Genomic DNA, 17,014 nt, shown 5'->3' with positions numbered 1-17,014 from the left:
TAATTCGGAAAATATTTTATAACCATGACTACAAAGATTGTCGCATAAGGGGGAGTTTACAATATTTCTTTCATAATCTTATCTGTGATTCAAAACATTAAATACTAGCGGTCGCCGTGGCTTCGCTCGGGTAAAATCAGAATAAAAAAGTAGCCTGTGTCACACCTGAGGGTCTGTGCCAATTTTCTTTAAAATCGGCCCAGTAGTTTTTGAGTTTATTCGTTACAAACAATAATAAAAATCTTTTCTCTTTATAATATTAGCATAGTATCAACAGGTATCAGTTTACCAAAATATAAAAACAATTAAAGTTTCTGACATAGGCGCTGCGATGGGAGAAGGTTTACGTATTTGGTTAAAGTTGGGAAAATCTTTTTAGTGAGCACATTAGCGCCACCATCACATTTTTATCAATATATTCTAATTACATTTACCCAACTGTGTCCGCACTATAATGTTTTCTTATAAAATAAATTATCTAGAGTAGCATTATCTTCTATGATATATTTTTAGTTTTTGCTATTGTAAAGGAAAAAATTAATGTGATGGTGGCGTTAGTGTCCACACTAAAAAGGTATGCATGGTCTTAAGTATTAATAAAATACCCTCATTTCGAATCTAGGATAAATAATAATGATAAATTAATTTATCACACATATTGAGTTGGCCCCATAGTAAGTTCAATAATTCAATAAATAACAGTTCAAATCAGTATAATTTTGTTTCTTTGGCTGTAAGTGCATTCATATGTTTATATCACCACACAAAGTTGAGCAAACCCTGGTGACGTCAGGTCAAAAGCGTACATTCTGCATTCAATGCCAAGCCTCTAGTGGCTCGCGATGATCTATAGCCTTACAATGCCAGAGTGCGCGCGCGCATTTCAACCGCGGTAGTCACATGTCCTCAAACAACTTAACACTCAGTGCTGTGTTAAAAAACTTTAATGAAAAAGAAAACAAAACTTGATTCGGAACAAACGTTTCTACTGGCTGGAAATAAAAAACAAGTAAGATAATTATTTTTTTTTTCGATTAAAAAAATATTTACGATTTTTTTTCATATTTGAAAGTGAATGTGTTTCCAATCAATTTTTGTAAATGTCCTTTGCATTCTTTAATATTTTATATGGTTACTTTTTGTCAAGGCTACTTTTGCTGTTTACTATTCAAATCGAAGTTTGGTGACTTTCAAAACTAGATTTGATTCAATAAAAAGTTTCATAAATATTTTAAACTCGAACATAATATAACGTTTACTTTTTAAAGTGAGATGTCAAATAGGTTAAAAATTACATTGAAAAGGATTAGAAAGAAAATTGGTGCGGTTTTAAATTACAATACCACACAAAATCAGCCTTTCGGTTGAGGCGTGACTGAGAGCAGATATACATCCATACAAAATATACACATCCATCCATATATACATCCTATTGTTTTCGTGAAATTATTATAAGTACCAAACATAAAGAAGAATTAGTAGTATATTATGTGCTTGTTTATAATTTTTGGAAAATCACAATAATTTTATGCACAAAAATGTACTGAATATTCTGTCTTTTTTAATTTTATGCAGATATTGCAGTATGCAATAAAGGTATTGCGTAAAAATATTTTATCTATTTATTAATGTCAGAACGTGCATGGTAATAATCCAATAGGTACCTTTTATCATGTCAGCGGCCTTATAATGTGCGCAAGTAACAATGTAGGTAAATAAACGAATAAACGTTGTTACATTTATTTCCTTATAAGTACTTTATCTTTATGATGATTATTATGTAAATATACTGCAGTGTCTTGAAACAGATGCGAACGACATTTAAATGCCTGTGTGTGACAACCATTATTGATGACAATGCGCTTTTTTAGAATGTTACCTGTTGAAATTTTTCAGTATTCAAAAATGAGAAGAATTCTAGAATTCAAGAATTCTACACAAGACAGACAGAAAGATATTAAAAAATATTTTTGGCTTCGTAGAATACTGGTAGTATTATATAATCGGTGGTAGAGTGATTTTTCTACATTGGCATACTCAGTCTATTACATACTCAGTCTATGACACTGAATAACTTTTTGTATAAGACCAACACCAAACACGCGAAAAAATAATCCGCTTGTCCATACAAAATCAAAAACTTGAGGAAAATTGATGAATCAGCTGATTTATTTTATATATATACTTAATGGTCTGAGCATGTGGATAAAATAATGTGAATGCATAAAAAATCACTCGGTATATAATTTCTTGAATATATATGATATATAGGACTTTAATCTAAAATGATAGCAAAACAAATATAGCTCATACATAAAAATGCTTAAAAAAATTCAAACAAAATTTTGTTTTATACCATATAGATGTTTACTATCATGCTGATCATGTCATCATGCTTTGTACATATTTATATAACCGTAACTAAAACATAAAATAAACAGGTATGTAATAATTATTCTCTTGTACATTCACGATACGACCACATGTTCAATGTACATAATATTAAGAAGTAATATAATCAATGCAAAATAGATTAATAAAAAAGAAATATGAAGCCTATATCATTTGACGACCTCGGTGGCGCAGTGGTAAAGTGCTTGCCTCTGAACCCAGAGGTCCCGGGTTCGATCCCTGGTCGAGTCATGATGCAAAATAATATTTTTCTGATTTGCCCGGGTCTTGGATGTTTATCTATATATGTATATGTCATAAAATATAGCATCGTTGAGTTAGTATCCGATAACACAAGTTACTAGAACGTACTTTGGGGCTAGCTCAATCTGTGTGATTTGTCCTAATATATTTATTTATTTATCATACCTGTATCATATTTTAGATTTGTAGAGAACGAATTTGAAATTGTATTATTTTGAATAAATCTAGTAGAAATGTTTGACTGGTTTCAGAAATTAAAATTTTCTAAGTCATTAAATCTATCTCATAGATGTAGTAGCATTATCTGTTTAAAGTCACATATCATTCACGTACGAATACAAAATAATAAATGAATAATAGTAAGTTAATCAAATCAATAACATTATCTATAACTTGCAAATTATATGCAATATTATTGAAGTTTCATTACATATACTTTTAGTTTAATACGTATAAAATATACCTAAATATTTAGTGTAATAAAAAAATCACCAAGCGGAGTAAATTCATATGTTCATCAATTTATAAAGAAGATTAATGTATTTTCATTGTGATGTTGATTTTCCTACTTCCTTTCGTACTATTGTAAAGGCCGATGCAGTATGGAGAAGTTCAGTGCACTTCCTCAATTAAACGGTGAATACTAAATAGTACAGTGGTGTAAATAAGAGTATTATCCTTGTTCAGGTTCTTTAGGAAGTCCTCAACGCACTATCACTGATTTAAAAATAAGGTAGGTAGATATTTATGAATAAATAAAAAATATACATCTGTCAAGTAAGACTTAATCTGGTCTGTGACAGTGTGGAACTAGCATAATAATATAAGAAAATATCGAGAAAAATCTCCATTTTAAAGCTCTTTCCCTAGATTGCTTTAAACTCCCGACGACACAAGGACGGAAATTATAAGTTTAACGTGTCTATGTATGTTTGTCCATGGCATCGTAGCAACCAATCGGCCGAACCGATTTTGATGAAGCTTTTTTATGTGAAAGATAATTTAATCAAGAGTGTTCTAAGCTATATTTGAATAATGTGCGTTCAGCCGTTTGGAAACCGTCAGCTCTATTCTAACAATGAAATGATGACAGCAACTTCGGAGGCGGGGAATTTTTAAAATTTAAATTTAGTTCTTACTACAATCAGCGCTGGACGACAAGCAGATTATTCTTATTATTTACAGTGTTTTGATTATGTTGAGTAAAAATACCTATAAACAAAGTGGACTGTTTTCAACAAAACACGTGATTAATCGACACAGGTATTTAACAGATAACAAGAACATACAATTTAGAAGTTATTTGTTCGTGTTTCACGCGCAATAACTTGTATTAACTATTTCTATGTATTACTGTGTATTGCTTATAACATAATAAATAATATTATAAAACTTATGGACTACTCATGTTCATTATACATGATCATCATCATTTTCCTTACCTCATCCCATTATCAGAGATCGGCGCAATTTCTTCGTTCGTTGTTGGTTCCCTATTTCTTGTACAGTATTTAAATCCACCCCCAACATCCTCATTAATTCCCTAACAGAATCCATCTCTCTTTTTAGGCCTTTCTCCCCCTATATATCCATTTTCATAGTAAATGTATTTTTCAGTAAATGTTCGTCTTCTCTTTTCATTACGTCTGTGATAATATACCACGATCAGTGTGAAATAGAGGATGCATTGGCAAACCAATCTATTAACATTGCCATGAAAGTCCATGTGTGTGTTTTCTTCCACTTAATAATCTCAGCTATCAGAGCTCAACTATCAGAAGGACCGTCTTGGATTTCTGAGGCCTACGATCTGAAGGCATAAGTACAATTAAAATTCCATTCGTAAAATGAGGAAGGAAAATTTTAATGAGCTTACTAATATTTATAACTTACTAGCTGCGCCACTGGGGCTTCACTCCCGTGTGAATTTCGGGATAAAAGGTGCCCTATGTTTTATTCTGTATGACTACAAGCAGGGAGAGATGACGGGACATCGTACGGCGAGCTACACCTGCCTCCCAGAAACAAAAACCATGTTGACCACGACCACTCTGTCAAGAGTGATACGAATAAGATGATGATGATGTTTATTCCAGGTTATATTATACTCCTACCTATTTTAGATCGCCAAATCTACTATGTAATCGTCCAGTAGATTTCGCGTGAAAGAGTAACAAACATCCCCACAAACTTTCGCATTTATAATATTAGTGGAACTCATATTTTGCACCACGATTCATTATGGTTATAATTAGCAATTGGCATCATTCAAGCAAGTTCCAATAGACATTATAAAATTGATTTAACTTGCATAATCATTGGCTAGCAAAAAATTCGGTCAAGTTTAACATAACCTTGTCGTGTTTGACGATACTTCATTGGCGCTAGTTAAAGTAGGTACTTGATAGTACTTACTTGTCAATTTATATCGAAGTAGCTGCACCCCGCTGTTTTGCCCGTGGTTATTCCTTGTAATGATTTAAACGTTGCATTATTTTAAAAATCTTAGAAACGAATTTCTATATTTTTGTTATGATCGCAATATCTTTAAGTATTTTGTCTTATTTATGATAAGATCAAGATATTTTGAAGTGGAACAAGACTTCTTACCAAGAATCAAATAAATAGTTATTTTTTCGTAATCAGTCCCGGAAATGTCTAAAAGGAAAAACATATTACTAAGACCCTTATCAAGCGTGTTATTGCTAACCACAGTTGCTAACACTGACAGATTGTACTCGAGGCGCCTGGAAGCATCTGATATGACTTTAACGACTTCATTTTATAACTAGGTTCAAAATCTGTCTACTTTGAAATTGCTTGGAAAACGGCTGTTTATGTGATAAACCTTCTATGCCCGCTACAAACTGTCGCAGAACTCAAATGCTGACGCCTATAAATATATATATAAAATATAAAATATTTATTCAAGTATCTTAATAGCTATGTTGCATTGAACTTTTTTGTTATACATGTACTGTATAAGAAAAAAGTTCAAAAATAAATGTTGCCTTAGCTAGGGTGAAAATCACCCTGTGTTTCAGGAGTTTAAAAGTTAAAACATTTGTAATAAATAATTATGAAAAGCAATAAAAATAAAAACATTAATAACATACTAATTTAAATAATATAATTTAAAACTTTTTTAAAAGTTTTATTACATCAAGGAAAAACAAGCAATGAGCATCGAAACCGCCACATTTTGGCGTATTGGTTGCAGATAGTGTATCGCCGGAGTTAAGGCCATGCCCCATTGCTCAGTCGCGCTCCGTCATTTTGACGTCCTTCGACAGACAATGCAGAAAAAATCTATAGAAAACAACGGAGCTCCAATATGCTGCGACGTCGCTACGAAACACTACATCTGAGCAATGAGGCATGGCTCTTACAGATAAACAGGTGCGTGTGGTTCGAGGGCCCACTTCTTTAAAATATTATATTCCACTTTCCATTACCCTTGTAGCACGGTATTGCTGGAGTTGCCACAAGAGGGCACTTGACATCAATTATCGCAGTGATAGTGTAGATCAACAATGATAAAGCCATACAATTTTATTATAATTCAAGATATGTACCCATTTGTATAGCTCCTAGGTACTCATACCAATCGCTAGTTTTATAGATTTTATATAAACCGGGAACGTTTGTCGTGACATTATAACGTATAAAATATATATTTATTTTTTTCCACAATTCGTTATTGTATTATATTTGATCTGATATTGTTTCATTAAAAATATAATAGGTATAGATATTTACTAACATGTAAAAAATAATTACTACGTAACATTGACGTTTTGATTATAAGTATCACTTGACTGTTTCGGCTAGCTTTATAATGTTTTTTTTAGAATTCCTGTGTTATTATTAGTTGACTAAACTATTTATTAATTTATTTACAGGAAATAACGCATTATTCATTCAACAAACAACACAGAGATGATACCAAGATGGAAACAAATTGTAACAAAGAGTAAGTACTCAAAAGTTACATATATTTCTTAGGTATGGCCAAAAATAGCCTTAAATAAAATTAGAACTTTAAAATATATATATTTCAGAACGGATTTTCAAGATGCACAGTGGCTAAATAAATATTCTGTAATTCTATGTTAAAAATATCGCGGGCAAAGCCGCGAGCAAAGCACGTGTATTTCGGCTACTTGGAAATAATAGACAATTGTTTTCTATTTTTGGCCAAGTACGAAACGTAATACGAAGTTTATATGAGTATTTTGTATGAGTACTTTTATTTACCGTAATGAAAATCCAACAATGTATGCCGAATATGTCACGTCTCGCCGACTTGACATATTCGGCATACATTGGTCCCCGTTAATATGGAGCCGGCATAATCTATCATTAAAGCTATTCTGCGTCGAATGTATACAGCGTAGCTAATCAATTTTCACGCATTTCTTTAAAATGTCACGGGTCTTCCAAATAACTTCGATTTTCAATAGATAACTATTTACAGAAAACAGAAAATAAGGTAGTTTGCCATTGAAAAGTGATGATTTTGATATTTATTAGCATATGAGTTGATTTTTTTGTGGTTTATAGGTTAAAAGAAATAAAAATAATAGTAAATTAAACACTTGCCCCCGACCGAGCTACACTCGTGACAATAATGTTATGTAATGTCCAATAAATATTACGAATAGTTTTTATAATTAAAATAAGTTTTGTTATTAATAAAAACAACTGCATTAAAAGAGAGAATTTTCTCTGCTCAGTGTTCATAATTCCCCAGCGGTATGTACTGGGCATCATGGGACTGCTGGCGGTATGCAATGCGTACACCATGCGCGTGTGCCTCAACCTGGCCGTCACTCAGATGGTCACCAACGACAGAGACGAGGAAAGCCACTTCGACCCCAACGCATGTCCTGATGAGAGCGAGATACTCATCAATGGAACTTCTGCTTCTAAACCGGTATGTTTATTTTATTATTTGACATTATTTTTAGGGTTTTTACCATTAGTAGCCAAATGGTAAAAAGGAATACTTTAGGCATTTTACATTAGGGCCTATGATTATGCCTACGTAATTATATATTTGGAAAACAATTAGGTTTCCTTCAAGATGTTCTAACAAGAAAATAATGCTGTCTTCTAATGACAATAGATGGCGCTACGTGTCAAATTAAATATCGCAATGGTTTCGTTTTCAATAAAACATATCAATAAAAAATCGTAGCAACAAAAAAAATATTTTCCATGCATTAAATGTGTGCTAATATAGGTTTGCGGTCACTAAATATATGTCTTGAGACTTGCCCTTGGCCTTTTATTTAAAAAAAATAGTAATGGCCAGTATGAATATTCAAAACACGAGTTTCAAGAAATATTTTTAGAATTTTTCTCTTATATTGCATTTATTCAGATTTCTGTAGATATTACATAGAAGCTGTTATCTGCAGCTCTGCCCGTGATAACCTATGTCTGATATCACTGTATACCTAATATATAGATAAATAGATAAACCGTTTATTTACTAGTACTGCATACATATGTATAGGCGACAAATTTGACAAGGGTTTACAAAAAGTTAAAACAAACAAAATTAATAAATATACATAACTTTATTTACAAGAACTAAAGTCTAAAATTTAGGAAGTCTCAGTCTAGAAAAGGCAAAATCTCAGCGTGTGTTTTAGCCCAATAGCACACGGAAGCGCTTGATTAATATTTTGATATACAGAAATATTCTAAGTTTCATCAAAATCGGCCCAGCGATTTAGCCGTAAAAAGGTAACAGATAGAAATAAAGTTAGATTTGCTTTAACAATATTAGTATGGAAGTATGGATGATTATGGAATCGGCATAACTACAGTCAAAGTGACGAAAAAACCTAGCAGACGCGGCGTTATAGTTGTTGATAGACAGCTAGAACTTGGGCAATATGATCCATAGTTCCACAAATTGCTGCTAGAGTTGTTTCATGGCATGGACTCTGTATTTGCCGATACACTACAAAATATTTATTTGTGTGTCACAGCTAACTGTATGCATAGGTCGAACGGAAGAATTTTGGAAGTCCGTATTAATATACGGTTATATAAACCATCTAATAAATTAACTATTTTCTAAAATCTCTTTAATAAACGTTATAATCTGGTATTTATTAATACTTACTCTGGTATTTATTAGTACTCTGGTACTTGGCTTATTAAACTTAATGATTAAACTTGAAATTGCGTATAAACCTTTAACAATTTGACCTACATTCGAATTATTTCCGAACAATTTCGTGTTACTTATTCATAACATTTATTGACTTGCAAATTTGTATTTTGCTTGAAAGTTATGGAACCCGATTCTTTTATCCCTTTATGGAGAAAAAACAAATTAGGTATTTTTTTATATGTTAACTATATCGAGGCTTGTAAATTAAAGGCTTATTGTAATGGGTGGCTTTTGCCCAGTAGTGGTACCTCATAGCTAGATAAAAAGAAATATATCAATACGTATTCCTAATGGATATCTAATTACTTAGTTGTCTAAAGCACTTTGTTACAAATATGAACCACCTGTTGAGTTTGCTCAAAATACGACAGCGAACCGAAATAGTTTAAATTATCCTTAGCAACGATTCCCGAATATTAACATTCTAATTTGACCCAAATCAAAAAGTGGAACACGGTTTTCTACTCAATTATAGGGAAAGCTCCCTTATTATGGTTCGCTAAAGTGGAAAGTACTGTAACACGTACAGTTTCATATCAAAACACTCAAGTGATGTTTTAAAAGCCGCCGAATAAGCTAAATTGTAATTAGTAACAAGTTTAGTAAATATTATTAACTTTGAGAGTTTTGTAAGTTATTTAGCTGTACGTAAGTATATATTTTTAAAATCTCTGTATTCGATCTTAATGTAGCTTGGCACCAACTTCAATTTGATCAAGTGTAACTCACGTGACTACCTAAACAATTATGTCAATATAATTTTTTTTTCGCATCCTGCTAATAAATACAATAAATATGGAAGTATAAGTAGTAAGTGGTATATTATGTGTGAGTATCTTTATTACAGAATCACAAAATTTACGAATTTGTATTTAACTGTGTACACGAATAGATACAATACAATTACAATTTGACTAGACTCTGTCCCTATTCTAAAAGAAAAGAATTTCATCTCGCCTTAATGTTTTATTACGGCGGGCTTTTATTTGATAAATCTCAAATTTTATTTCAGCACGCGATATTCGATTGGTCGGAGTCGACTCAAGGGCTCATTCTCAGCGGTTTTTATTACGGCTACGCTATTACCCACGTCCCTGGAGGGTACTTAGCTGAAAAATATGGCGGTAAATGGACATTGGGCATTGGTCTGCTGAGCACCGCCATTTTTACACTACTAACGCCTATAGTGGTGACTACTGGTGGTGCCACGTGGCTCTTCATACTGAGAGTCTTACAAGGAATGGGTGAGGTATATATCAAATTTTATTTTTATTATATGCAAATAAATGTCCTCTTATTCGTAAATAAGTTAAAGCACACCCCAAGCTAAAGTATTTTTTGCCATTATTTTATCTTTATCACTGATAATATGTTTTTAATTTGCAATAAAAAGAAGCATTTTAACTTTAAAGATAGAATTGTTAACTCAAAATTAATCTATAAAATTTGTTTAATCCATCATGTCTTAATCATTGAGGTAAAACTGCGAAAGTACCTAAAATAGAAGGTTCCAAAATTCCCAAGGACCATTAGGTACAACAACTACAACATTTAATTGGATGTTACTAAACGACCGAAGTGCTGAAAGTAGAAAAGCTTTTTATTACTTTGCTTAAAAGGTTTTTGCTCTTAATGTTAAGAGAATAAGGACTAGAATCAATTAAATTAAAATCGTGTTAGTATTTATTAGTACTTTGTCTAGCGCAATCAACGGGTTTAGTGTTCCAATGCGTTTATGACTACAATTAAACTAGCAAACTTAGCTCGGCTTATTTTACGATTTAGTTTATTAGGGCAAAATGTCAAAGAATTTCTTCAAGATTTACTGTAATGCATGAAATTAGTATTTAGAGTAGTCTTTTTCCGTAACTTAAAATTGATCCAGGCAATTTAATATTGTGTAAATTCGAAAGTTTTTTTAAGTTTCCTCGTTGTTGAACCAAATATATCAAGATGAACCCCTATTTACAAATGATAAAAATAGTTTATTAGATTCAATAAAAAACCTTTTATTCAAATATTTGTATTTAACCTCCACAGTGGAGTCGAGTTTTCATATTCAAAATTCTAATGAAAAATGATCAACAACAATTAACGATAAATATTTTATAATTTTTTTCCAGGGTCCGACCATGCCAGCATTGATGATTGTATTAGCTCGGTGGGTACCTCCTCATGAAAGGTCGCGACAGGGAGCGCTGGTATTCGGAGGAGCTCAGATAGGCAACATCTTCGGATCCTTCATGTCTGGCTTCCTAATGGCTGGCAACGGCCACTGGGCTAACGTCTTTTATTTCTTTGGCTGCTTCGGCATTTTATGGTTCATATTTTGGGTAAGTTAAATAAATATTGATGGCTCTCCCATCTGAACGTCGTCACCTTTAATTGTCGTCTATCAGATTCAAATGAGTTTCTTTCGGCATTTCTTCTCAGCAGTGGTCGTTCCGAAATGCCAGTAGTTTGTAGCTTGTGAGAAATAACTATAAATATAAACATTGACGAGAAAAAGTGCCTGTGAAGGTCTAATTTCTGAATAAATGATTTGAATTTGAATTTGAAAATACCATTTTCCATATTTAGCTGACCGGGTTTCGAACCTAGAATCTAAAGTGGTCAATATAATACCTAGTCTCAATCACTAGCTCTAAAATCGTCAATGTATTATATTACTGGAAAATCCATGATTATTATCCTAATCCTTAAATTATAGAAATTACTATAAATTCCGTGCGCTGATTATAGTCTTACTGTAAAATACAATTTCCAAATAAATTAATGCCTTATGTAGATCTAACAAAATATTTTTTCAATAGGCTTGTTTAATTTGATTACACGATTTTACGACATTGTATTAAAAATTGTATGCCATAACTATAAAACGTAATTATGCAAAATTGTTTTATTACTCTATAGTACCAGTTTTAAATAGTGGTAGGTTAATTAAATTCATATATGTGATTACATTTGGTTTAGACATTAATTTGACATTATTACCTTGACATTTTATATGAATGTATCAATTAACTTACTTCGCTTTACTAACTTACTAAGCTGGATCAACGACCCAAAGAGGATCTTGGCTTTCGTCATAAAAAATTCCACTCTTATGTATTTTACGTCACTTGAAGGTCGACACAGCACAGGCTGGAATTATGAAGTACTTAAGAGACCCGAATTTATCTATTCGCATATTTTAATTTTTTCACAGTTATCTACTACTTTTATCTATACATATAAAAAGTATTTTTTTTAGATGTTATTTTGTTTATTTTTTATTTATATTTACAATAGTTAAATTGTAAACTGTTAGGTGTAAATATAAAACTTACAAATAGGAAACTAATTACAATTTATTTCTGTAGAATTTGTTTCCAATAGCAGAAGAAAATTGGAAAAAAGAGGCTTTGGTGTATACAAGAAAAATGGATAAATATTATACGATAAACACAATAAACTATTTTTTAATTTGTTTAATTTCATAAAAATAATTTATGTGTTTTTATTTAAATTGCAGAGCATGCTATGCTACAGCACACCAAATACCCACCCATATATATCGGATGAAGAGTTGAAGTATTTGAATGAAACGGTCACAAGTGCTGATAAGAATACTGTAAGGGACCCAGTGCCTTGGAAAGCTATTGTGAGATCAGTTCCTGTATGGGCTCTACTTTTTGCTGCTGTAAGTACGTTAGTGAAGGAAGGTTCGGTATTGGGAATATTCAAATACTATCAACGAGTCCCGTGCATGCTATCATGAGGTCGGGCCACAGATGATCGAGATAGCAATAAATTATCATCATCATCAGCCATTTAATTCTCCAGGCCTTCCTTATGAGTAGATGAAGAAAAAAAAAGTATAATGTATAATATTTTTAATCTTACTAAATCACACTAATTCATTGCTTAGTTTTTATGTGAAAGAAAGCAATGTACGTGTATTTGCTTTATCCACGTACAAACGGAGCAAAAAATTTATTGGAAGTTACAGGCTCCAAGTATTATTAAGCTAATTTAAATGTGAGCATTTATAGTGAAAATTGTAGTGACGACCACAATGTATTACTTACCATATCAAAATATTAGTTGCTGTTCTATGTAGATAACGATCATTCAGCACTACGATTCGTAGAGCGAGTTTTGGTATATAATTATTTTATTAGGCTCTGGATGTGTAATTATATTATTGAGCCACTTCTCTTTATATTTGAGGATGTAGCTCTTCGGTAATTACTTCATATTGTTTCAATTAATTGTCAAATTTAACACGCGCAATCATTAGTTAACTAGGTACTTGCTCTTGTAAATTATATTGATTGATCAAAGACGTGCTTAGAACGTCACAATCAACTTCAAAACAATTATAGTGCCTTGCTCATGTCATTTAATGTTCAGCTAAATTGAAATACTAATATTGTTTCTTTCATTTTTGACGACCTCTAACTTCTATAGATTAAGGTTGAGTTACACCGTCAATTTACATGAGCAGAAAAAACGCATTTTGTCTGTATGTACCTAATAAAAGGAGGCCATTGCAAGTCTCGAAATTTGTGGCTGACTGAAATTTGTGCGATTTGTCTATTTTTTTATTTAGTTTGTCTAATTATATCGGATTATGTTTCAGGTCGGCCACGATTGGGGCTACTATACAATGGTGACAGATCTGCCAAAGTACATGACTGATGTTCTGAAATTCAACATCGCCACCACTGGGACCCTGACAGCAATCCCGTATCTGGCCATGTGGATTAGCTCGTTCATATTCGGATGGGTTTGCGACATATGTGTCAGTAGGAAGTGGCATTCGATTAAGACTGGCAGGATTATTCACACAACTATAGGTCTGTGTACATTATATACAGTGTTGTTACCATGTTGTTACCCTACCTGTAATTTTATTAAAATGGCGTGAATAATGAAATATCATTTAAAACTTTCTTGTCACTGTCCTGGGGTTTTTATCAAGTAGATTTTAAATTGTAGAATCCTATGTCACTCTATACCATTTCTATTACATATATATATTCACACTAAAAACCACATGAATTTATTGCTCCGTTTTTAAGTTATAAAAGGATAAAGACACTTTCACATTTATAATATTGATATGGATTACTATATTATGGATTTATATAAAGTTTAAGTAAGAATAGAGGGCAGATGAACCTGATCCATCTGTATTACTAAGTTAAGGTAACTAAGACAATTGGTTACTTTTATTTACCCCCAAAGAATACTGTTCTATACTGACAGCATATTATACTTACAGATATATAATTTCATTATCTTACAGCTGCGACCGGGCCCGCCATATGCATCATATTGGCTTCGTACGCGGGCTGTGATAGATTCGCTGCCGTTGGGTACTTCATCGCTTCCATGGCTCTTATGGGCGGCTTCTACAGCGGTATGAAGGTATGTTGAAGCATAAACATTAGGTATATTTTTGCTACCTGTTGCACGCGTATCCGCCCGCGGCAAAATCTGATCTGAAATGACTCTATCCAGCAGTCCACACTAAAAATCACCTCAATCCGATGGTCAGTTTTGATGTGACAGACGGACAAACACTAGAACACACTTTCAGATTTATAATATTAGGATACACATTATGCAACTTTGGCCTGGTCCTGGCAGAACGGGCAAACCTTAGATTGTTGGCTTGATTCAGTCAAGGATGATTATTATGTCAATGACTGGGCAAAATATAGGAGACAATGTAGAATAGCGAACCATGGGCTCAGATGATCAAAGGCTGGGGAACAATATGGGAAAACGATGTTGAGAAAATAAGAGATATATACCTACTTATATTTAGACTTTTGGGAAATATCCGCGCAATGTTTAGCTATTGCCCGCGGTAATATCAAACAAAATGTGGTATCTTACAAAATTTGGGTGTTGATTTTCATAATTCTAAATCTGTACTCTTTCAATCATAGCGATCCAGCAATCTAGACGTAACATTGAGACAAAATTTCATAAAGAAATACGCTAATATTATTATGTAATGCTATTTTTATGGATTTTAAGCTGTACCTTTATCAGGTAAACGCATTAGATCTGGCGCCAAACTACGCCGGCTCGCTCACCGCCATGATCAACGGTACTTCAACACTCTCAGGCATCATCACCCCCTACCTCATAGGTCTTTTGACACCGGATGTAAGTACTTTTGAAAAATTATTTTAAGTATACTTTACATGATTATTTTTACGTCCCATGATCGGATAATTTAGCCAATATTATTTGACACTCTTAATTCACACTAAAAGTATTTTATGTCTGATGTCATCGTCGCCAGATATAGATATGTCCAGACGCGTCAAACATAAAACTCCGTCTGTTTGCATCAGGGTTTTAAAATAAAGTCACTTGTAACAATTTTCGCATGTAACTATCATGGAATTAATAGGTACTCCGGAGTACCTACTAATTCCATGGTACCTATACAGTTTACAGTTTGACGTCTGTCAAATTGTGAACTAGTGAACTCAGAAACTAGTTGACGGATTGTCACGTAGTTATTATCATCAAGGGACCGGTCACAAAAGAATAGTTATCACTGGGGTGGCTCATGAGAAAGTTTTTGATATTTTTATACAAAGAATACAGAAAAGTATCACGTCTTGATCGCTTACGGGGTTACTTTAATTGTGGAATTGAGATTAAATAGTAGTAGGAATAGAAGGAATCTGTAACCAAGAATAAACTTGAAATGTAATCATATTCAGTTAAGTTTACAAATAATTTAGTTATTCCTTTTTCAAATCATTAACAATTTACACCTTATACGCGTATACGCAAACTTAGTATAAAACTGATAAACTTGTTCAAAGTGAATTGGCCTCAAAGACGTCAAAGTTTCAACAAAGTTTGAAGTAAAGTCTTCGAGATTAACACAAACTCGCGTAAATGACGTCAATTGATGTTTAAATAATTTTCATGTTAAAGACAGTTGACAGGAGGCTTTTAACTAAACGAGGGTATTCCCTCTTGCTTCATATTTAAATCTAATTTTTAATTTTACTTTGGGTTTACGCATTTTGAAAAACAAAGGATTGTTTTATTATATAATTATATCGAATTATTTTTCACTTATTAACCAGGGAACGGTTAATAAGAGAAAGAGAGAGAGAGAAGAAAATCACTTTCCAGCTTAGCTTGTTCCAAATGTATTATTTCTGTTTTCCATATTGTTACAGTCAACATTGTCTCAATGGAGAGTGGCATTTTGGGTATGCTTCTCAGTTTTAGTGGGTACAAACGTAATATACTGCATCTGGGCTGATGGTAAGCAACAATGGTGGGATGACGTGCGACAGTACGGGTACCCTGCGAATTGGAAACATGGCCCTCTTAAAACTGTGGACGAAGACAAAGAAAAGCGTAATCCCGAAAAAATGGAGGTCAAATTGTAGATAGATCAGTATACGAAAATTTTAATTTAAATTTATTATCTTAGAATTCATAACTGTATGCTCCATACGTTGCATTTAGAAATTGAAATTAAGTCTCTCTGTTGGCGAGAGAATGTAACAAACTGTTTAAAATGGTTGTTTTCTCATCCTATTTTTTTACCTCAATGAACCTATTCTTATACATAACTAAACATAATAAAAATATATATGATATTTTTAAATGGTAGTGAAAGCATACATTGTGAATGCATATGCTGTGATGACAGAACTAGAGAAATATGTTTTTGACAACTTTTGTAATATATCATTTATTTTTAATTTACTGTTATGCATTGGTGCATATATAGCTATTATGTGTAATTTGAGATATACTAATTCTGCATTAACTGTTGAAATCGACGATTAAAACATTATATAGAAACACCGAATCGGAATATTGTTTTTAGATTTCTGTGATAAAACTTCATGTACAAAGTTAAATGGATTTTAATAGAACTATAACTTAGGAGAAAGAAAATTAAACTTAATAGTCTTATTTCAGTAAAATAAAATATTTTTATGATATAGGTATTTTATAAAATATAAGATAATTTGAAGTGAGATGCTATAGCTACTTATTTTTTCTTTATTTTTATTAATTTTTAGTGTTAGTATTTAATGATGCCAATACAAGCTTTAGCTTAATATGTTTATTACTAATATGTTTTTAGGAAATGAAAGAATAAATAAGTATATTTTGTTATAAAAA

At 32.3% G+C, this 17,014-nt stretch overlaps 1 protein-coding gene across 2 annotated transcripts; it reads left to right on the top strand.

Annotated features, from left to right (window-relative positions):
* Positions 1–865: 865 nt before the first annotated feature.
* On the top strand, positions 866–17,014 carry LOC128673444 (putative inorganic phosphate cotransporter). Of its 2 annotated transcripts, none has more exons than XM_053751282.2 (10): positions 866–1,009; positions 6,558–6,628; positions 7,392–7,591; positions 9,858–10,094; positions 10,969–11,178; positions 12,360–12,527; positions 13,470–13,686; positions 14,139–14,260; positions 14,894–15,010; positions 16,051–17,014. In XM_053751282.2, exons 2-10 carry the CDS (start codon positions 6,595–6,597, stop codon positions 16,264–16,266), a joined length of 1,521 nt encoding a protein of 506 aa, XP_053607257.1. In that variant the 5' UTR covers positions 866–1,009; positions 6,558–6,594; the 3' UTR covers positions 16,267–17,014. The 2 variants fall into 2 exon arrangements, with proteins under 2 accessions (XP_053607257.1, XP_053607258.1); XM_053751283.2 differs by having other exon boundaries at positions 995–1,009; positions 7,409–7,591; positions 16,051–16,403.

The sequence above is a fragment of the Plodia interpunctella genome, chromosome 11, assembly GCF_027563975.2.
Source record: "Plodia interpunctella isolate USDA-ARS_2022_Savannah chromosome 11, ilPloInte3.2, whole genome shotgun sequence".
Taxonomy (NCBI): domain Eukaryota; kingdom Metazoa; phylum Arthropoda; class Insecta; order Lepidoptera; family Pyralidae; genus Plodia; species Plodia interpunctella.
The sequence above is the reverse complement of the archived record's forward strand: the minus strand, read 5'-3'. Positions and strand labels throughout refer to the sequence as shown.

Excerpts from the sequence above, each read along its gene's own strand:
- LOC128673444 (XM_053751282.2), top strand. The coding sequence starts at position 6,595 with ATGATACCAAGATGGAAACAAATTGTAACAAAGA. Across the intron at positions 12,528-13,469 it reads GGGCTCTACTTTTTGCTGCT|GTCGGCCACGATTGGGGCTA; the intron begins GTAAGTACGTTA and ends ATTATGTTTCAG. Across the intron at positions 13,687-14,138 it reads GATTATTCACACAACTATAG|CTGCGACCGGGCCCGCCATA; the intron begins GTCTGTGTACAT and ends ATTATCTTACAG.